This window comes from Phoenix dactylifera, chromosome 5 (assembly GCF_009389715.1).
Source record: "Phoenix dactylifera cultivar Barhee BC4 chromosome 5, palm_55x_up_171113_PBpolish2nd_filt_p, whole genome shotgun sequence".
Taxonomy (NCBI): Eukaryota; Viridiplantae; Streptophyta; class Magnoliopsida; order Arecales; family Arecaceae; genus Phoenix; species Phoenix dactylifera.
In genome coordinates, this window is record NC_052396.1 from 6352979 (window position 1) to 6375988 (window position 23010).

Below are 23010 nucleotides of genomic sequence, written 5' to 3' on the forward strand. Positions count from 1 at the left end.
TCACGTAGTGGAATTCTTTCTTCTTGGAGCTTAATCCTCTCTGAGAAACGTCGAAAGGATTCCTGTGTGAGCGTTGAAAAGAAGAAAGAGAGGGGAGACGTTATAAACGAGAGAGGGGAGACGTTTCGCAGTATGACGCGAGGGGGAAAAGAAGAAAGAGAGGGGAGACGTTATAAACGAGAGAGGCGTAATAAGAAGGGGATCGAAGTGGTCTCGAAGGACCGTCGGGTGGGCTAGGTAGGTCTTGAGGAGGGAGAAGTACCCGGGGGCGGCAGGCACAGAAACTTGTCGTTGCAGTGGAATTTGTCCTCTAAGACCGAGGAAATATAGCAAATGGGATAGAGAAATAGCGGAAAAAATATCAGAGAGATGTTACTGATTCGGATTTGGAACGGTAAAAGTTATAAAAAAAAGAAAAAAAAAATAGAACTTGCAGGAACAAACGGAACCACAGTTGACTCTTACGGCAATCGTTTTTTTTCTTATTTTATCCAATTTATAATATTTTTTTACTAAAATAATGATTGATGGGGGCAAAATGGATCGTTTTGTGCCGACCGGGTAATACCTCATCCCTGCTCAGAACCGGCCCAATCTCAGGCCCCGCCGAAGGCTCAATTGATCTCGGCCGGATCTCCCCGCTATTACGACCAGTCGTAACCTCTTCTAATACCTATAATGACGTTCCGAGCCGAAGCTCAGAATGCCCTGCTGAGTCAACTGCGAGCCAAAAAGCTCCTTCGACCACGGGACTATTCGCCGACGCACCCTGACCGAGCTCAGGGCGTTTTTTATATTCGCCGACACTCCCCGACCGAGCTCGGGGCACCCCTTATATTCGTCGACACGCTCCGACCGAGCTTAGGGCTCCCTTTATATTCGCCGACGCGCCTCCGACCGAGCTCGGGACGTCCTTTATATCTACCGATACGCCCCGACCCCGAGCTCGGGGCGTCCTTAATATTCGACGACTTGCCCCGGCCAAGTTCGGGGCGCCCCATCTAACAACGCGCCTCGACTCTTGAACTCGGGGCGCCCGCCAGCTTCACCCCCGCCAAATCAGGGATGCTAGGCCGACCTCAGCACCCGCCAGGCCGACCTCGCCAAATATATGATGCAACCTCTCATCGAGCTCAGCTTCACCCACGACCACATCTACGTGCGTGCCCACGTCCACCTACATGGCCATACATTGCAACGCCACCATGCTATGCTTTGCTTGCTAGTCAACGACAGTTAAGAACAACGCCATGCTGCTCCAGCCATACCCCATCATACTCACCAATACGTTATCATTTACAGGAACGGCCTACATCGCGCGCCTCAAGCAAGCTCTAGCTATGCGCCATCTGTCTAAAACTCATCTCCTTCAATGATGAGAACGGGCCATACCTTCGCCACCTGGACACCTTTACGGAGACTATAAATAGCCCCATCAGGTTTCACTACATGGACCTTTTTTGGACCAACTGAAATCCATCCTAACTTGAGCATCGGAGGGTCCTCATCGGAACAACTGGTGAGGCTTTTATGCAGGTACGCCATCGTGCAGGAAGTGGCTCTCTTCTTTCTCCGCTCCGGCCAGCAGCTCCCTCGACTCCCTCGGCGTCGTCACCCTCGAGCTAAGTTTGAACCACAACAAAGACTATTTTAATGATTATAACAATTGTCTCATAATAGGGTAAAACTGATAATGACATAAAAATAAGAGTGTTATATCTGAATCCATACTCAATCGAAAACTTTTTAGTTATTAAAAAATTATTTTAGATTTATTTTTAAAAAAATAATACTATCTTATCTGGAATACAGTATAAGTATAAATAATGAAGGTTCCTTTTCATTACATAACAATGCATACGGAGGAACCATAACAATCTTGTTAATCTAAGGTTCCTTGTATTATATAGCATGAAGAGTGAAAGAGAATTCTTAGGGAGCATAGAAAAGAGCTGGGACTAGGTAGAACAGTAGAGGGTCCTATTATTTCATGAAGAAATTGAGACACCCTCATCATATGGGATTTACAACCTTGCAATCATTCTCTGTATCATAACGCGAGAAGTGAAAGTGAATTCTTAGCGTGCATATAAAGGTACAAAAGAAAGATTGTTTTTCTCCGTACAGTGTAGATTGGAAAACCTACGGAACTTATTTGGTTCGCAGAAAAATTAAAAAAAAAAATGATCCACGTAAAAATAAAGAAAAGAATTTTAGTTAATTGAAATTTTCAAAAAAAAGAGATAGAAAGTAGCATTTTTATGGAAATCAGATTCTTATGTTTTATGAGAAAAAAAATTCATGAGAGGCATAGGAAATCTATTTTCCCACCAATTAGAAATTGAAGTATTTTTTTTTTTCAAAATTATCCTTAAGCTATTAAAATGTATGAATAATGTCTTTCTCTTTATTAAGAGTATCATATATATTTCACATAACTTTTCTAAAAAATAGATATTTAATCAAATATAAGCCACTCTGAAATATATTATTTTTCTATAAACCATACATATTAACATCATAAGGATCAACTTTCTAGAAAAAAATATTTCAGTAAGAAGAATTTCTTCTGACGAACCAAACGAGTTCGTAGATTTAAAAGCATGATAACCAAATTTTTTAAACTCTCGAGATGCCAACAGAAGTAAAGCATAATTTTAGATAAAGTATCTCTTTACATCCAGACACATGATTTGTAATTTGTCTGCGTATATGACGAATTGATTAAAGCAAAAAAAAAATTGGCACACTGTTGCCATGCATGGTGTTAGATCCCACATCACAAAGGGTGCAAGTCCCACTTGGTTATCGGGGTACATAGTGGTACCAGAGAAGATGAAGTACAGCACGGCCATGAGGAACCTTATTGGGTTATGGCAGGGGCCCGCCCCTGTTGTGAGTGGGGTCACCTCGTGAGCCTGTGACACCTGGCACCATGTCTTTTGACACCCAGTCTGACATCTTAGCCACAGTTGAAACTTAGCATATCTGGCCCCAATGTTACCAAAAGCTGAACGAGCCTCAACAATTTGATTCAATGCATTTTTAGTCAAAACTAACACAAATCTTCAATCTACATTTAAAAAAACTTGAACAAAATGGAATATATGGTTATATTCTAGGACCAACAAAAACCAAAAGTCCACATATCAGCACCTAACGTACCGACTTCGCAGTGGGAAACCCTTCTAATTAGAAACTGAAAAGCTGTTCGAAAGTAAGCTCAACCACCACCAAGGTGGTAGCCCAGTTGGAACGGGGCATTTGCTTCCAACCAAGTGGTTCCAGGTTCGAAACGCGCGGGCGTCGATTAAATTCGGAGACCGGATGCCCCACGCCTGGACACGGGGTCTGGAAGCGCTACTGGTCGGCTGGTAGCCTGGGTGGTGCCAGGTGTGACGTACTCACACGGAGGGTCGGGTCGGATAAAACTGAGCCGGCCCACGGGTGGGGAGGGTATGAGTAAAATAGGTCGGAGTGCCCAACACACGACTCGGTCTACCCGCATCAAACATTCTCCTGGCGGGGTGGGGGCCCAGTGGTCGGGGCTGCTACGCGGGGGTGGGGCTTGTCCCTTCCTCCCCCCTTCCCCTTTTTTTTAAGCAAAAAAAAAAAAAAAAAAGTAAGCTCAACCGAAAGTCAAACAAACCTAAAATAAAAGTAAAAAGCTGAAGGATGTGCTGTTCATACAGAACCATAATTTCTAAAGCTTGCCCAATGTGTCTGGGATGCGACCATTAAAATTGTTCAAGTAAAGATCCAAGCTCGCCAAGTTTGTTGAGTTCCCATGCTCTTTAGGAGTTCTTGCACTTATGTTATTACTGTAGAGCTCCCTTGCCACAAAACACATCGTTCAGAAACCTGTTCATATTAACAATTTATAAGCTAAAAAGGCATGCAGGAAAAATGGATTACTAGTGATCACTAAAAAAAAAATTGTAAAACAATTTACAGTCAATCATGCCCCCTTCTACAACGCATTCAACCATGGCAGGAGGTCGATGGCACATAGAAATTTCAGGTCATGGATGTGAAGGTATATCAAGATTTTTCATGTTGTTCACGGAACCCAAAAAAACCCATTAATCAAGTTCGTTAGGAGGGATGGACTGAGCACCAACCCATCTCTGGCTTTTTTTGCATATTCCCAACTTGTACCAGTGCATCAGGCAACGGACTTCATAAAACAGCTCTTTTTGAGTTTTATTCCAACACCCATTTATAAGGTACATGAATTAAATCATATTTTTCAGTTTTTAGAAAGCCAAAGTTTGACTTCCCTAAACTAATAAAATAATGCCAGATTTGGGTTGTATCTTTTGCATGGCTATCTTTTTCCGCGGCATCAATCGTTGGATCGCATAATGGCCGTTTCAAGATCCATGCAGAAAGATAGAAAAAAGAGATTGGAGTGCTTTGAGTTCAAGTTGCAGTCGAATGGTTGATGTTGTGAAAAAAAGATTTATTCTTTTGCACGGAAGGTACAACTAGTACCCAATAACCCTACATCATATCAAAAGAACTTATTGAAGCAAATCATGCCAAACATGTTTGAGGAAAGTTTGCTTGAATACAACCATTATGCAAAGGATACTCACCGACAACACTTCATGAAAAGAAAATCTAAAACCCTAATTTGCAAACACCCAGCTTATAAATTCACATGAAAATACTGATCAGAAGCAACAAACGGAATCGAGCACAAATGGCGGCGTGGAGGATTGGAAGAAGATTGCAGATAATTTCCATCATTTTTCTCAAGAAAAGTTTTGGTCTTTCTCCACTTTGGGAGAAGAGAATGCAGGGAATAATTCGAGATGAGATAAGAGGGCAACAATCCCAAACAAGCCGGATGAGACTCACAAAAATGAGAATTTTGATTGACGTGGTGCACATAGTATAGAGTATGATTTCTTAAGAGAGAGGGAGAGAGATTCACAGTCTAATGGTCTGTGGGGAGAATGGCGGGGTGTGTAGTCATGGCAGGGAGAACGGAGGGGGCTTAGTCAAAGCGAGTGGTTGGAATCGTTGACCGGACAAACCCGGTTCCCTCACCTAATCTTGGGTCAACGGTTCAACCAACGATAATATTTATTTATTTATTTTTTTAACAGAATGGCTGGTGTCCTGGGGCAGCCTAAGTCTTTTACCATTAAGCAAAAATACCTACAAAATCTAGACTATTTCACAATAATTTTTTGTGCTTTCTAATATTGATAATTAGTTAAAATATTACGAATCTTAAAATATAAAGTTATAATAATAATTTAATTATTTATTTTTAAAATGATTGCAAAAATCTATATTGTAAGAAAATATGTAAAACTTATTAATATTTTTAACTATTATAAATAATTTTTTTTTGAAAATATCTAAAAACAAACAAACATATTTTTATTTTCTACAAAAAGGAAAATAGATTGATTTTTTTAAAAATAATAAATTATTGAAATATCGTAATTTATTTAAAATTATTTTATCTAATGATATAGATGCTTGTATGAGCATAATAAATTTTGGTAATAATATGGTGTTAAATTCTGATGGAGATAATAATAACATTATGTATTAAAATCTTGAGTCTATCATTTTTCTTTCATATATTTTTTAGGGTCTATTTAGGAAATCTAATAGGATTAGGTTGGATTTTTTGTTGGATCATGGAGTAGAGTAGGAACCATGTCAATCCAATACTCCTCTAGCCCAAATCATATGGGAGGAAAAAAAGACCTCCACAAAACTTTTTATCCCCGTATAGATCAAGAGGCCCACAAATTGGATTTAGGCTAAGACCATGCGAGCTTTTACAATCCTGGTTGGGTAAGCCAAGAGACCCAATTTCTACAAGAAGTATAATCCAATCTTGCTGGATTTCTCAAACATGTCTTTAGTTGTTTTTCTATCCTATAACCTAGATGGGTGGAATCTAAGTTGACCTGTCCAAATCAAGCAATTCAAGCATTCATCCCAATTGGTTGAAAGATTTTTTTTTTCCTCAAAATTTTGGGTTCCTTAATGACCCAACCTGCTAGGGCTCTTTAGTATGGGGTGTAATCAAGCCAATCTTGATTAGGCTTGGTACAAAATTAATTTTGAGCTTGAACTGTAAGATCCAGTTTGATTCATTTACTATTATTTCAAGCTCGATTGGTACTTAATTTCGAGTCAAGTTGGGTATGAGCCTATTTGAATCTTGATAATCTTAACCTGAGCTATAATTAACTCGAGATTAAATGAAACTTGGTTCAAGCTCGAATAAAACTACAATTCCTGATTTTAAACTTCAAGATTTGCTTCAAACCTTAGTTAATAATTAGTTGATACTATTACAACCCAGAACCTCACTTAAAAAGATTAATCGACAGGTATCACTCAAAATTTTTGATCTTGTATAAGTATTCAATATCTATCTAGTGCATAACCAATATGGGACTAAACATACAGCTATGCAAGTTTTTACATTTTAAGCCACGATGTTCTCTCTAGGCTAAAGGTCTAAATCCATTCAAATCCAACCATAAGTACCATAAATCCAATCACATACATCATAATTAGTCCATGGACAACTTAAATAGACTTTTGTTGTAGTATCCCCTAGTCCATATGGGCTATGGGCCGAATCTACTCTAATACTGTATCCATCACATCCAAAACCTATCAATAAAGTGTGATACTATGGTTTGCCACCATGAACCAAGGTGTGGTATTATGAATTTATGTATTGTCAATTTTAGACTAAAGTGTGACACAATGGCTTGCTACCATGGGCTAAAGTGTAGTGTTATAGTTTGCTAGTCATAGACCGAAATATGACACAATGGTTTGCCACCACGAGGTCAAAGAATAGTTTTATAGATTGTCAACCTTAGGTTGAAGCATGATATTATAATTTGATGCCACGAGCTGAAGCATGGTATATTAATCATAAGGTGAAGCATGATCATCAATGGTCCAAAGCCAAAAAGATGATTGACGATGGATCCAAATTTTACTAATCAGAAAATGACAGATATATTATTACTTAATATATCACTGTTGAATAGAACATCCATTTTGATGGTATATGATAAATTATTTGTAAATAAAATAATTATTTGACGATATATAATATATTGGATAGTTGGTAAGTAATTTTATGATATTTATATTTATTACAATATTGATTATTTACCATTTTTTATTTAAAATTATTTATTTATATTGATGTATGTGTGCGGGACTTTTTCATAGCCGCATGATGATTAGTGTCCCATAGTTTGGGAATGATGTTCCAGCGAAGAAATTATTAGTGCATTTCTAATATCCGATGAATAATCGAAATATGTTGCTGATGATTTTTATTATTTGTTGCCACGGAATTATACATTAGATTTCATATGATAATCGATAGAATTATTTATTAAATTAATTTAATATTATAAAAAATTATTTATTTTATAACATTATACCGTGTTATGGAGCTCACGATTTGGGGCATGGCAATACCCGGGCAGAGCCTCTTTGGGAAAAAATTCCAAGCTCCCAGTTTCCATGCCGACCTATCGATTTCTCCCCGCCATCGAGATGCTTCTGGATTCCGTATTCCTGTTCCGCTTCTTAAGCCATATCCGGCCCATACCTAAGGGGCATGTCTATCCAGATATTATATATATATATATATATTTGATAGAATATATATTATATAACGTTATTTTATTCTTGTAGCAAGTAGCATTAAAGTAAAACAAGAAATAGGAAGGGGTTGAAGGCCTTGGAAGGGAAGGCTGGGGACAGAAAAAAGCCTCAAAATAAGATGGTAGCATTTCTTCGAACCTTAACCGCGGCCTCCGCCCTCCCAGCAGCCGCGATCGCAGCAGTCACTATATCTTCCTCCTCCTTCTCTTCTCAACTCCCCCCCAAATCCCATCTCCCACTTCTCGCCCCTCTTCGCCTCGCATCGACGCCCAATACCTTGGGCGGCCCGAAAAACCCGAGTCGCCCCCAGGCCGCCCTCCACATGGACTCCCTCGCGACCGACCTCCAGCCCTCCGACCAGGTTTGCCTTTTTTCCTCCCAATCTAAATTCCTCAATGAATCCTTGACCTTTCTTTCTAACTCTTTCTAGATTTTTTCTTCCAGCACGATGGGAATCTTCCAGAGTTGATGGTAAGTTGATTTGCTTTCTTGTATTTTCTGTTTTTCCTGCTTCTTGTATCTATTTTTCCAGTTGAAAAGATTGTTGTTGTCCCTCTATTTCCCAAAAGAAATACCGGTAGATTGATTTGTCTTTTCTGTTTTTCCTGGTTCTTGTATTTATTTTTCCAGTTCGAATGATTGTTGTATTCCCTCTATTTCCCAAAAGAAATTCTGGTAGATTGCTTATTAACCGTTTGTCGGGCAAATAGACATGTCCTTGATGTAGCCATATCATCTTCTTGGTAACATATTAAGCTTTTATTTTAATAGAAACTATCCGTCGCACAAATTTTTAAGTTATTTCATTAACATCGAGTTACTAATAGGATTTTAAATAAGGTGTTGAGGATGTTTATATTGATATTATTTTGCAACTGCGTATTACTCTGGGTATTAATTTATATGGTGCGCATTTCAGGGACTGATTAGCTGTGTTGACAGTGACCGAATGAATTGAGGGGTGGAGTAAAGTGTGAGGGTTTCACTTTGTTACTGCCTTGATGGCAAAGGTCACTTGGTAGTTAAAGATGCAAGAAAAGAAATTGAAAACACTGAGAGATTGTTCAAATATAATGAATATTTAGTTTAACCATCTTAAGAAGATGCTATTGCTTCTTGTAAAGGTTACTTTCTTTGTATTTATGAAGGAAAAATGTTTTACTGTTTAATTGTCTCCTCGCTTTTGCTAACATTTTGCAGGAACTGAGCATCAAAACCGTATATAGATGTGCACAAGGATGTAGGTCTATCTATATATATAGATGAATAATCAAACACACATAATTTGAACAGAGGCATATCTTTATAGTTGTAATTAGTAGGCTAAATGATCGTAATGATTGATTGAGCTTGTGATGCATGGTCGTGTTATTGGCAAATGAATGGGTTAGTGTGGATATTTGAAATAAAAATCAATTTATTAATGGAGGATCAAGAGGTAGATGTGCTGATAATTGTTACCAGTTAATAGTTTTGATAGTTTGGTTTCAAAAGTAGGATCCACAGATTTATGGTGTTGTATTATTTAAGAAACAATGCTCTTGCTTCTTTGCTCCCAGTCCACGTGCCTTTTTAAACCTTTGGCAGTATAAATCTCTTCATTTCCTCCATTAAATATTGTTTCTTATCATTTTTAAACATTGTTTTCTATGTTGACATAGTGGCTTGTGGCTTAAAATTTATAGTTGTGATATGATGGAGTTGGAGGCAATACACATCCTTCATCAAAAAATATGATGCAGTTGAACAGTTGATAAAATACATTGGTTAAACAATTTAAGGAGAGAATGGTTGGTGCCTTGTATGAGTGTTTACTTACATTTACTATTCAGTGTGGCCTTTTTGTCTTGTTCAATAATAAACACTTAAAATATGTGTACCACCCACTTGTCTGTTTGGTCTAATGCTCATTTACGCTAGTTTGCTAAAGGTGCCTATTGGTTTAGAAGTCATAGGAAGCAAGTACCATATCTACAGAAGAGATTGTTTGGTTGTGCCATATTTTAAAGAGTCAGGAATGCAATTGTTGTTCCTTTAGGAACAAGGTGCATCCCTTTAAGAGAGTGTTTTGGATACTCAAGGCATGTTCAGGAGGATAATATTGTTGGAGCTTCTTTATGAAAGATAAAAGAAGGAGCTGACAAAGAGGGGCTGGGTTAATAATATTGGAGAGAGACTCTTCGATGGCATCCATGTATTAAAATGATAATCATCACTGTAAATGATGATATAGAGCCTCCATAATATATGGGGATTATGTAATTTTCAGTACAGTTAATTTTGTACTCGGCCCATCTTCTGCCTCCTTGAAGTCCTATCTAGTTAAATTTACAGTTAAAATGCTGATGGCCTAGTTGGTTATCCTCTTGTAGCACTTGTGGGGCATCCAAGCACCTCATAAAAGGGCTAAAACTTATAATTTAAGATTGGAGTCTTAGTTATCATCATCATGATGATCTCAAGTGTGGGTATCTGCTTTTAGTTACACATGAAAATATAACAAAACACATGTCGCATTCATGCCATAGAAATCAAGCATCAATTTAGTTAGGACAGGATGTTAGAGTTTCATCTATGATCTAAATTTCTTCCTAGAGCTGGTATCTGTACCTCAGATTCTAAAATAAACCAGATATCATTCATACATTTGTCATTGGCAACATCCTTTGTGAACACAAGTTTGAGTTTTCTCCTTTTTGTTTCGTTATATTTTATTTCTTAAACTGCGATATCAATGTGATCTTTAGTTCCTACTTTTTAATGTGTGGACCTTGATGAATTCTTCATTTATATTTATAACAAGTTTCAACTTCCTTTGGTTAGATTACGGTCAATCGCATAAGAAAGTTTTCTATGTGAAATTTTAAGTTGCATAGCTTTTGGATTTTATAATGCAAATTATCCTATTCTTATTGAAAATCTCTTGTTATCACTTCAGACAGAATTCATGGTGGATATGAAATGCGAGGGTTGTGTTTCAGCAGTAAAAGATAAGCTCCTAAAGCTTGGTGGTATGTGATCATATACACCAAAAGTGTATTGATACAATCTTGTCACACATTTGGATTATATCTCAGTTGTTCTTTTTTGTCACATGTCCTAATTTACTGGGATTAATCTGTTGTAACGTTGGTTTGCATGACCTGATGACACTGTCTGCAAATAGGAGTAAAAGGGGTTGACATTGATTTGAGTAATCAAGTGGTAAGAGTTATTGGAACTCTCCCAGTGAAAGTCATGGTAGATGCTCTGGAGCAGACAGGTCGACATGCCAGGTTGATTGGCCAAGGCAACCCTAATGGTAGGTATATGAACTCTCTGTATGCTCATCCTTGAAACAACAGTTCAAAATTGACTTGTTCTAGATCTTTTCCTTCTTTCCATCCTTTTTTTTTCCCTATTTCTCATGGTCTACTTCTGTTGAATTTTGCTGCTCCTTAAACTTTAGTTGCAAAATGTGTATTTATGAAGTTAGCCTGTGTAGTTTAGTTGTTACATAATATTGTCCTCTGGCATTGTTGGACTAATCTCTGTAAAAATGTATAATCAGAGCAAGCCAGTTTTTCGTGTTTATTTCATATATAAGATTTGTCTCAAGTAATTGTCAATATTAAATATCAGTATGGCCAGCATGTTATTATTCATGAAATAGGGTACCTTTTTATATGCTAGTCTATTAAATACCATTTTTCATATAATTAGAAAATTGTTAATTTGGTTTTGTAGCTACACCATAAATTAGAAATGTTCATGATATGAAGCTTTCAATAACCAAAAAAAATTATGCCATCAATACTGCATGAGTAATTCGATGGGAAGTAAGAAGGAAAGATACTTCGAATCAATTCCTTGACATTGTGAAGGACATCCATGCAAAGATAGAAAGCATCGTAATTAGTTGTGGTAAGGAATGTGAATTTTATCATGTGAGCTTAGCACAGAGGTCAGCCTCAAGTGCACATATATTTACTTTACTTAAAATATAACTTAAGGAAGATATTTTGTCATGTAACCTATTTGCAGATGATTTATTGTTGTTTGATGACAACTGAGGAAGGTTAAATGTCAAATTAGAAATATGGAACAAAATCCTTAAAAGAGACTAAAAATTAGTAGGATGAAAAATAATAATATAGAATGCAATTTCAGAGGAAATGGAAATGAAAAGGCACTACTTAAGATCGATGCAAAGAGATATCATGGAGTAACTGGTTTTTTTATCATACCAAAAAAGGGAGAGACAAAGGCATATCTCTACTATGTATAATGCAAATGCCCAAAATGGCTATATGTGTGTCATAAGTCTCTGCATTGCATTTCCCTCTTCCAAATACGCTCTTTTCTGGTTATTTGATAGATACATGCCTTAGTGATTCAATTGAAACTTGTAAATGTTAATAAAGCATGTAATGCTGTATGGCTTGACAATTGGGCAAAAAGAGGGACCAAGAAAGCAAATATGAACATAAAACAAACTAAAATGTCTAGAGGGATGTGGTGAAAATAGGAAGGATTAATGTGTGAAATGAGCATATCCAAGGAGGCATTAGAGTTGCACTGAATTCATTGAAATGCCATGGGCATTTGCTTGAGGACCCTGATTCTTCAGGTTGCTTCCTTTGAGGGTTGAAGGACATATATAATGCAAATGGTCCCCATGGTCAGACATGTGCAGTGAGGCTAATCACTGCATGTCATGTCCCTTTTTGTAAATACGCTCGTTTTTAGTTTATAAACCCCTTAAAATTGACACTCTTGTTATGGCCAAGAAAGTAAAAGAAATACCTAAACAAAAATGTGGAATGTGTTTATCAAATCTAGACCATTCATGATCACAATTGATGCGATAACTACCATTACCAAGTCCTCTTTCCTCTAAAATAAAATAAACCACATTTGTTGCATGTGTTGAACACTTGTATAATATAATTAAAGTTGGGTAAATCAAGTGACAAAGTGCTTCTAGAGTATTATGTAATCAACACATGCCTTGGTGACTAAAGTGGAATTCGTAAATGCTAATAAGGTATGTCATTTTGTAGACTTGAGAATTGAGTAACAAAGAGAGCCTAGGAAAGTTAGACGAACATAGAACAAACTTGAATATCAAGATGGATGTAGTAAAACTAGCAAGGTTTAGTGTTTGAGATGAATATATTTAAGGAGGTGTTTGCACGAAATTCAGTATAAACTAATGGAGAATTCATTGAGATGATACGGGCATTTGCAATAAAGATTTTAGGAGAGTCTGTTATTGAGAGGTTATCTAGTTTGTGTAGAAGGGCTAGAATAGTTTACAAGTAGAGAGGGAGGGGGGATGGGAGGGAAGACCTGACCTAACACGATAGCAGTTACAATTAAGGATTTGTGAGGACTTATGGTACCTGGATAGGAATGATTGCAAATGTTGGTTCATGAAACCAACCCAAATAGTTGGGAAAGGCTTATGGTTATAGTTTCATTACTAGTTGGCCATACTTAGGATCCTTTCTAAAAGAATTTGTGTGTATCTAAAGCATCCAGAGCATGTGAAGGTCTGAATATTCTGGCATTACTCCTAATTTAAGTGTTATTGGCCAAATCGAAGTGTCTCTTTGCACAAACATAACCTTGTATATAAAGATAATTCAGTCTTTCATTTTGATTTGATCTCCTATAGCTTATTGGCATGTTTGCCTTAATAGTGATAGTATTCCTGTATTTTCCTATTGAGAAAACATGCTATTCAAAATGTATTCAAACCAAAAATGTTGCAAATTACTAGTTGATGTGGAAACTATACATTTACTTTAATACATTTGATAATTTTTACCTGCACTCTTACCTGAACTGACTGACTAATTACTGTTATTTTGTAGATTTTTTAGTTTCTGCAGCTGTTGCTGAGTTCAAAGGTCCTATCATATATGGTGTTGTACGCTTGGCTCAGGTGAACATGGAATTGGCCAGAATTGAAGCCAGCTTTAGTGGTTTATCACCTGGTAAGCATGGGTGGTCCATAAATGAATTTGGAGATTTGACTAGAGGAGCAGCAAGCACTGGGAAAGTGTTCAATCCACCAGATTATACCTCTCAAAAGGTATCACCTACCATGCTTATTTTGTGTGTGCAAACATTTCCTTGTTAGAGGTATTAATAACCATAATTGTTACATGTGTGTACGTGTTCAAGGGCAGGTGAGTGGTGCATGTATTTATGGTGCACTATTCTACCATGGTTTCCTACAACTGGTTTCATTAAATATTGAACTTAGGACTTCTCTATTACTTTATATTAGTTGGGATCAAGGCTTGTCGAACTGATTTCGGAGATTGTACTAGCCGGTGATTGGTTTGGTATGGTATAGGTCCAATACCATACAGTTCCGAGGCATATTGAAATAGGAAGAGGGAGAGAGAGGGTGGGGGGGTTTGGGGGGGGGGGGGCGAGAGCTGTGGGAAACTCTAACCCTAACCCTAGCGGGCGGAGAGAGAGAGAGAGTGATAAAGAGGGAGAGAGAGAAATGAGGAGGGCCGAGGAAGACGTTAACCCTAACACAGAGAGAGAGAGAGAGAGAGAGAGAGAGAGAGAGAGAGAGAGAGAGGAACTTAAAATTTGAAGAAATAAGGTGAGCACTCCTCAATCTCATCGGCATTCACAAACGGCAAGGGAGCCCATGGTTCTCTCCACTGTCGCCATCAGCTGGGGGACGAGCAGTCTGTGAAAGAGGCTGAGGTGGAGCAGGAGGGCCTCATCTCAACTGCTCGAGGGTCGGAGGAGGAGGACCTTGGTGGGGATTTGGGGCTAGGGTTTCTTCAAATTCTTTGTCATGAAAGAGACCGAAGGTTGGAGAAGTTAGCCCTTGTGATTCAGATGTTGCTGCTGCTTACATGCAAACCATTGAAGATGGTCCCTCGCGTGGTTCACCGGTTCCACCGAAAACTATCATTTGTTGAAGCGGAGCATAGTGCGGCGCCGAGCGAGAAACGTCTCTTCTTTCGGTTTATTCACTGATCTGAAATGAAACTGAGCACTTGTTTTTTTATTGATTCCTGGGGCTATTCTCTTCTTTTGGCCGACGTTGGCAATGGTGGAGTGGGGGAAGAGGAGGTCTTATTGTTTGTGAGCAGTTTTTTTTGTGTGTGTGTGTGTGGGGGGGGGGGGGGGGTCATGAGTAGGGGAGGAGAGCGCTCTCTCGAGCCATCGTGACTTGCGAGCAGGAGGGCGGTTGGGGTTAATAAGCGATAAACTAGGGGTGGGGGTGGTTTAATAAGCGAACCGGGTTGGTTTTATAAGTTAACCGGAGGGTAGGGGAGGGGGTTTATCACTGAACCATTCCGACTTGGTTTTGGTCTAAACCAAGGGCCCATTGTTAAATAGGTATTTACACACTCTGACCCATACATCAGGTTGGCTCAGCTTGAGTTGATATATAATTGATATATAATTGAAAATTAGCCCAAATTGCGCCTGTTTTACACTGACATTGATATATAATTGAAAATTACTACTACCTGTAGTCCAATAGGATGATAGTTAACACATTTTAATGGCAATGGTGCTTAAGGAACATGAGGGGTGGCTGAATCCAATTCTCACTTTTGTAATTACACTTGATGCTTTCCGATGCAAGGAGTGAAATCTGTGGAAAACATATTTATGAAGTGTTATGGGCTAAAAGGGTGTGGTCCTTCAAAACCTCAATTAATAAATAGTGCAACAGATAGTGTTGAGTCATATTAAACTCTTATGGTATGGGCTGCTTGAAGGTGGCAAGTGAGCCCAGCGGAGGTGCTGATGCAGCAGTTTGGATTGGGGTCATTAGGTTTATCTGGAGGGCCCACGTGAAATTATTAAAACCATTTAAAGACCACATGATGGAAGAGCTGCTATGGGTGATGTCACAATGATCATTATGAATACCTAGGGAAGACAGATAATGTTGAATCATATTGAACTCTTGTGGTGTGTGCTCTTTGAAGGTGGCAAGTGAGCCCAGCAGAGGTGCTGGAACAGCAGTTTATATTGGGTTCATAAGGTTTCTCTGGGGGACCCATGTGAAAATATTAGAACCAGACCACATGATGGAAGAGCTGCTATGAGTAATGTTACAATGATCATTATGATTACCTAGAGAAGAGAAACAGAAAACATTTGGACTAGTTTTTCATGATATTTTGAGGCTATTTCTCTTGAAGATTAAGTATATTGTGAAATGACAATGTGCTAGTTATATCTACCAAAAGATCTACTAACTTGTTTGAAAATGATGACAAGACAAATGCTTTAGTTAAAATGGCTCTCTCTTATAAATTTGTGGTGTTTGGATTGTGGTGTAGCGAGGGGAAGATGCTCTTGTGGGTTCTGGTTTAGGACTGGGAGTTTATGTTGCACAAAATGGAAGCCTTTTGGTAATACTTTAAAGAGAAATTACAGAGAAAGGAGTGGCAATCTGTTCCGCTTCCAGCATGATTTATATGAATGTGTCTTGATGAATTTGTTAATCTAGGTCTTTTACAAGTGCAGCATCTTCCATGTTTGGCTATTTGGCTTATGCTGTCTGTAGTAAGGTTATATCTGTGCAGTAGAGTGCTAGATCCACAGGACATAGGATTTTTGGAACTCAAACTAGTAATTGAAGCTTCCATGTAGAGTTTTAGCTTTGTATTTCTAGCATCTTCCGTTGAACAACCGTTGCAAAGGAGATGAGAAGCTCACAGGACAGGCATTAAGGTCACTATTAAAATGTTCATTCACTTGTTAAAGGTGGTGCAGTGAAAACTGACCAAGTGGAGCAGCGTGTTTTTGGTGTTTTTAAGTGTGACATTCATGTGAGCAGTCTTCATTTGAGGGGTTGACGTTATATTTGTCCGACTATTTTGTGAGCAAGTTGGATTAACCCCTCCTCCCCTGCTCTCTCTCTTAAAAGAAAAGAAAGGGAAAAGAACAAGAAAAATAGAGGTACACTGGAAACTATAAATGCTGTCATCCGCACTAACCTAACATGATGAAAAACCTCTCTCCGCCCCTCTTGTGTGATCACATCAAGCCATAATCTGCGAGAAGGGAAGTACCTTAACCACCATACCACATCTTGAACTTCCCTCTTATATCTTTTTATTCTCCTATGTCTTTTTAAATAGAAAATCAACCATTTACTTCTAGATTCTGCATAATGATGGTGTCTTGATCATGTATAGATCTGCATGTCATCACAGGCAATAATAGATTCTAAACGATCACTTGCTTTATTTAAGCACTTCAATTTACATTTTCTTTTTAAATTATTGATCTATTTGATTTGTCCCCCTTGCCAAAAGTATTGATAGCGTAGGTCACTTGCTGATCAGTTCTCTGTTATGTACAGCCACTGGGTGACCTGGGAACATTGGAAGCTAATGAGACAGGTGAAGCCCACTTCATGGATGCTAAACAGATGATTAGAGTTGCTGATCTTATTGGTCGTGCCATTGTGGTTTATGAAACCGAGGACAAATCAGACTCGGGCATTGCAGCTGCAGTAATAGCAAGAAGTGCGGGAGTTGGTGAGAACTACAAAAGGATCTGCACCTGTGACGGTGTAACCATATGGGAGTCAAGCTAGATTTTGTTCAAATAGTTAGGTCTTGTGGCTGATTATGCTGGACACGTTTAACTCTTTTTGAGGTTTTTCCTTCTTATATGTTGCTGTTTCGCGACTTACCTACAAACGAGGAGACAAATTCTGCTAAATAAATACGAGCTTTGGATCAACTGCTACTTATTGACTCGTAATTTAAACAGCGTAAACTTCACAAACTCATCAGATTTCCATTGATAAGTGAGAAAATTTTGTTAGGTAGACCAAACTCTTCTACTTAATGGATGATTCTCATGGATGATTCTCTTGCCCTTCACCATGGCTACTGTCACAGGGCCAAAACTTGCACATGAATTTTTGCACTGAGGGCTGTCGCTCAAAGCAATGTGGAGCCAAACACACCAGAACATAAAATTAATCATTCCAACTCTTTATTGAAATTTCTTAAGCCCAAAAGATCTGCCCCAAAGTCTCTCACAATCTCACTCTAGGATATACACTCACATTGCTTACCAGAGAGCCTGCAAGCAGGGATATTTGTATGCAATTGACAACTCCTTCAACCATTGGAAACTTTCTAGAACTGCCGTAAATCGCTTGGTCTGAGTTTTGGACAGGAGCAATCGCATGCAACACTGTAGCAGGGTTGTTTGGACAACCACTGGATATCGTCCAGCAGGTTAGTCTTTCTATCTGCACCTGGGTGTTTTTTTTTTTTTTGTTTTTTTTTGGGTGAAAACAGCATTTTATATAGCCCTTAAGGAAGCTCCGCGGCACAGGTCCGGATAGGCATTTCATATGCCTATGTATTCATGCCTTGTGTGCGCCTTGGCCCAAGTCCACGCACGCTTGCATCTCGTCTAGCCATCCGAGCATCGGACCAAACCGGGGGCACCTTGCTGCGGCATGACTCCAAGCCACACCTTTATTCACTTAGGTTGCCACGACAAAAAGGCACCAGCCGTGCCAAATAGCAGGGTTCTGATAGCTACCATTGATCAGTCTTTCTAACCGGTACTTGGGAAATGGTTTATTTCAGTGTCAGCCATGTTATTACAACTAGACTCCGAGCTAAATGAATACCATCACTCCATATCAGAGCTTTGAAATCAAGTGTTGGTAGGGGGGAATTTTATTCTGAAGGTGACTTTGTAAGACCGCTTCCATCTCTGGTGAGTGAAGTGCATGGTATTTGGCCCTACCGCCACATCCACGTCCCGGAAGGGCGTAAACCTGTCGTGGTATGTTGAGATTGGAGGGCAAACATTTGTGACAGTTATGCAGTGTTAACACAGGGGCTGGTTGCTTTCTAGACGCAGCCAGTGCTTGCAGGTCCGGTTGAAGGACTTGGTATATAAATACCTTTAGCTGCAATGGTGTCAGTTTCTGAGTGCAGAGAAAATCCCAACTAATCTCCCAGGCTAATTTTGTAGGCAAAGTCAAGGTCTACAGGGGTTCGAATGTGCAATAGTTGCAGCATCCCTTTAGAGCTCTAAAAGTATTGTCATGAATATAGGCAGTGGTCATGAGAGCTGATTTTATGGTAGTTGGCTGACCTTGAGCAATGCAGCAACCCTTCTGACATGCGGGCTCGACATCGAGCTCCTTGATATGAAGCTGAACCTGACTCGCTGGTGGTCCGCAAGCAAGCTTGACGGTCTAGCATCACCACTCCAGGCTGCATGAAAGTTCACGCCCGGCACCACAACATCCGGCTCGAGTATTTCCAGAGTGATGATATTCGGCCCTTTGGAGGAGAATGCCACTACCAAATTTGTCAGAATCGCAGTTGGACGAGAGCCAATCCTACTGTCCGGCAGCCTCTCCATCGGCGACCGTCGGCAAGTGGTGGCTATATCAGCCCCAAGCTTCTTTCCACTAGCAGCAGCTACGTTGGTTAGAATCATGACAATTCCGCTGGCATCCTTCCCCTCTCGATCCTTCTGCACCTGTGGGCTGATGCCACAGTCACATATCATGATCTTTTCACCCACTACTTGTGGATCCAACATCCCCAGCGGCCTCGGGACCTCGGGTCTAAGAGGCAAAAATCATCCAAGACTTTATTAAAAGAAATGGTAATTACAAAGAGGGTAAGTTATAAAAAGTAGAGAGTCATCCAGACCAGCAGGTGTCAGTTGTAACCAAACAAATTTACGAGAAAACAGAGAAGATAGCTATATGTTAGCTATGTATAAGCCAAAATAGAAACAAAAGGAAAGGACTATGTGACTATATGGAAACAAAAACAACTGCCGCCCATATAAACCAAAGGATACTACAACTGCCGCCCATCCATATAAACTAAAGGATACACACCACGCAAACTTATCCCCTAGGCTAGCTAACAGTAGACAGGAGAGATCCAGCGGGCCATGTTGGCGAGGTTGATGGGTCCCAACGCGTGCAACGCCTATCCGCATCCCAGGAGGTTGGCGCCTCGCATGGGTGTGCTCGCGACCATGGTGCCGCGTAGGTCCAGTGCTCGTCCTCCTGGTACCAGGGGGATGAACTCTCTCTTCTCGTTGATGGCCCTCGCGGAGGCCTCGTAGTTGCAGTAAAAAATCTAGGATGCCGACGATCTTTTTCTTGCAATGCTTTGAAGTGAAACCACCCCAGCCCATCTTGTAGGCTCCTGTTGCTAAACTTGGGCGTTCGGGCCAGATTTCGGTGTCGAGGATGCCGATGATAATGTTATGGTCGGAGAAGGCTACAGACCAGATGCTGTTGCTTTCACCGGGCCGTATCGAAATCTTAGTGCTCTTATCATGCAGCATTTCACTTTGGAGAAGATACGAAATACAATTTTTTCCTTGGATAGCTAAAAGGCTCGCTCCGAGGCCTGATGCATGGATTCTCCTACTTTTTCCAAAAATACTGAAGCCTCATTAAAGATGATCTAATAGCTCGTTTGGGAGACTTCGGAGATCCACACCTAACAAGATTTAACTTTGCCTCTCTCTCTCTCTCTCTCTCTCTAATATGAAGAGGGAGGCAAAGAGACCCGGCCTTTATTGGAAAAGGGAGAGTTTACAGAAGATTTGCAAGAAAAAAAAACAAAACAAAAGAGCAATAAAAATCTTTTATAGAAGATAGTGGTTTGTAAGCATACATGTTAAGCTATTCAACAAACTGAACAATCTCATAAGTAATTTGAAGGATTTCTATATATTTAGTGTGCAACTATATGAGCTTTGTATCTTGATGTGAGTCAGCTTTTTTCTAAAGAATCAACATGTCTCAATGCGCGGCACCTTCATTTCTCTCGTTCTAAAGATAAATAATTTGCTTGCTAATCATGGCTTGAGATCGATTAATCTCTTAAATAGTCTATACAAAATCATCTGAAGGATTCTAGCGGTCAGATTGGCTAGATTCTTTTCAGTTCTGATGAACGATTCTCCATCTGCTTTCATCAAGGATGCTCTATTATTGAAAACTTCTTGTCTGCACATAAGGTGCTTGCCTTTTTCATCAGAATCGGTCATAAAGGTATTGCTTGCCATCAACTATCATCATCTCAGCAACACAGCCGGCTGAAGATTGATTCTAGAATTCTCTACTCAGCTGGACAGCTGGCACTCCACCACAGCTGGCTTCTTCTTCTTCCTCAGCAAGATACCAAGCTTGTCTTCTTCCCCTGCAAGCTACCAGGTTTCTTCCAGAGCAAGACTCAGCAGGGCAGCTCTTCACAAGTCTATAAATACTTGATTCCTGTAAGCATTGTTTAATTTTCTACTGAAGCAAGGCACTGTAGCCGAGCACTGTAGCTCGTGCCATGCCAGTGAGAGAAATATAATGTTTTAGTGAGAGAAGCCTAATACATCAGTTCTCTTTTCATCTCAGCTCTTCTCTGTTCTATACGTTCTGAGAATCTCTTTATGGTATCAGAGCAGGCGGTCCTCCCTTCCATCAAATTCCCACCCTCCTTCCCAACTATCACTCGAATCTCTATATCCCACCCCAAGTAACTACTCTCAGCAGCAGACACTGCAGAAGAGTCAATGACATCCTCAGTTCGATCGGAAGAAGTTCAACACTCATCCGACTCGATATTCTCTCCAAAACTCAAGTTCCTGGTTACAAGAATCACATCTCTTGTTTCCATTCAACTTGCATCGGACAACTACCTTACATGGAAATCGCAGATCTCTCGGGTATTTCGAGCATCAGGTTTTTTCGATTTCCTCGATGGATCAATTGTATGTAAACCTCCCTCAGGCCCTTCCAGCAGCTCAGAAGAATATGATAATTAGCTTCTGACTGATCAGTTCTTAGCCACTGCTCTTAATTCAACAATTTCCCCTGCTATTCTGCACCATGTAGTAAACTTAGACCATAGCTTTCAAATTTGGTCTGCTTTAGAAACAAGGCTAAACTCTGCCTCCAGATCACACATCATTCAAATTAAGAATGAGCTCCACAATTTGAAAAAGGATGAGAAATCCATGCAACAATATCTGGGAGAGATCAAGATAAAGGTAGATACCCTGGCAGCAGCCGGTTCCACAATGGAATCAGAAGATATAATCCTCTACATTCTAAATGGTCTTCCACCGGCCTACGACGCCTTCTCTACTGCTATCCGAATTAGATCCTCCTCTCTCCCACTAGATGAATTTTATGCATTATTGAATAGTGAGGAAATTATCCTGCTTAACAAAGACTCACAGCATTCTAGTACAGCGTCGTCTTTTGCTCTCTCTGCTGTCCGTGGAAGGGGCCACTCAAGAAACCAATTCCCCCGAGGACGTGGACGATGGTCCTATGACCAAAATAGAGGCAGATGGCAGGGAAGAGGATGGCAAGGAAGTGGACGGTCCGGGCGTAACAACTCAAACTTCATTGAGTGTCAAATATGCAAGAAGACTGGGCACTCAGCTTCAAATTGCTGGTTCCGCCTATACCCAAATGCTCAGTATTCCCCTCCAGATACAACCCATCAGGCGCTGTTTACAGCACCTCCCTCCACACAAACAAGAAACTGGATCATCGACAGTGGAGCGTCTTCCCACATTACAGCTGACCCTGCTGCTCTTCACAATGCATCACCATTCCCCGGTACAGATCAGATTTCAGTAGGTGATGGCAATTCGATTCCCATTACCCATTCCGGTTCTGGTACGATTACTACTGACTTTCACAGTTTTCGCCTCTCTCAATTGCTTCATTCACCACAAATTTCACACAATCTTCTGTCAGTACATAAATTAGCTGTTGATAATGATTGTGTTGTCATTTTCGACTCGGGTGGATGTGTGATTAAGGACAAGACAACAGGGCAGACACTGTTTCAGGGTCAGTGTACTGATGGTCTCTACTCCATTTCATCTTCCACAACGACCACAAAACCCTTCACTGCCTCTACAACAGCACTACAGGCTTCACCAAACTCAAGTGTCCTCTGGCATCACAGATTAGGCCACCCCAATTCTGCTACCGTATCACAAGTGTGCAGGCTGCAGGGAGTGCCCTACTCAGAGATGCCATCTTGTGTCACATGTAATCAATCAAAGAGCCACAAATTACCTTTTCAAGCTGCAGAGAAGCATACCAGGCAACCTCTTGCCTTAGTCCATTCAGACGTTTGGGGTCCCTCACCCATGTCTTCAGGGAAAGGTTTCAGATATTATGTAGTCTTCATTGATGACCACTCAAGATTTAATTGGGTGTACCCCATTGTTGCTAAGTCAGACGTGTTCTCCTGCTTTGTCCACTTTAAAGCAATGGCTGAAAATCAGCTTTCTAAATCCATTAAAAAACTTCGCTCTGATGGC

The 23010-nt window shown here is 39.9% G+C and overlaps 1 protein-coding gene across 1 annotated transcript; it reads left to right on the forward strand.

Moving 5' to 3' along the window:
* Positions 1-7714: 7714 nt before the first annotated feature.
* LOC103716880 (copper chaperone for superoxide dismutase, chloroplastic) lies at positions 7715-17412 on the forward strand. Its single transcript, XM_008805068.3, has 6 exons — positions 7715-8035; positions 8119-8145; positions 10613-10685; positions 10841-10975; positions 13533-13753; positions 17021-17412. Exons 1-6 carry the CDS (start codon positions 7793-7795, stop codon positions 17255-17257), a joined length of 936 nt encoding a protein of 311 aa, XP_008803290.2. The 5' UTR covers positions 7715-7792; the 3' UTR covers positions 17258-17412.
* Positions 17413-23010: the final 5598 nt, after the last annotated feature.

Coding starts and splice junctions, on each gene's coding strand:
- LOC103716880 (XM_008805068.3), top strand. CDS start 7,793: ATGGTAGCATTTCTTCGAACCTTAACCGCGGCCTCCGCCCTCCCAGCA. Junction 8,036..8,118: donor ACCTCCAGCCCTCCGACCAG/GTTTGCCTTTTT, acceptor TTTTTCTTCCAG/CACGATGGGAATCTTCCAGA. Junction 10,976..13,532: donor TGGCCAAGGCAACCCTAATG/GTAGGTATATGA, acceptor GTTATTTTGTAG/ATTTTTTAGTTTCTGCAGCT.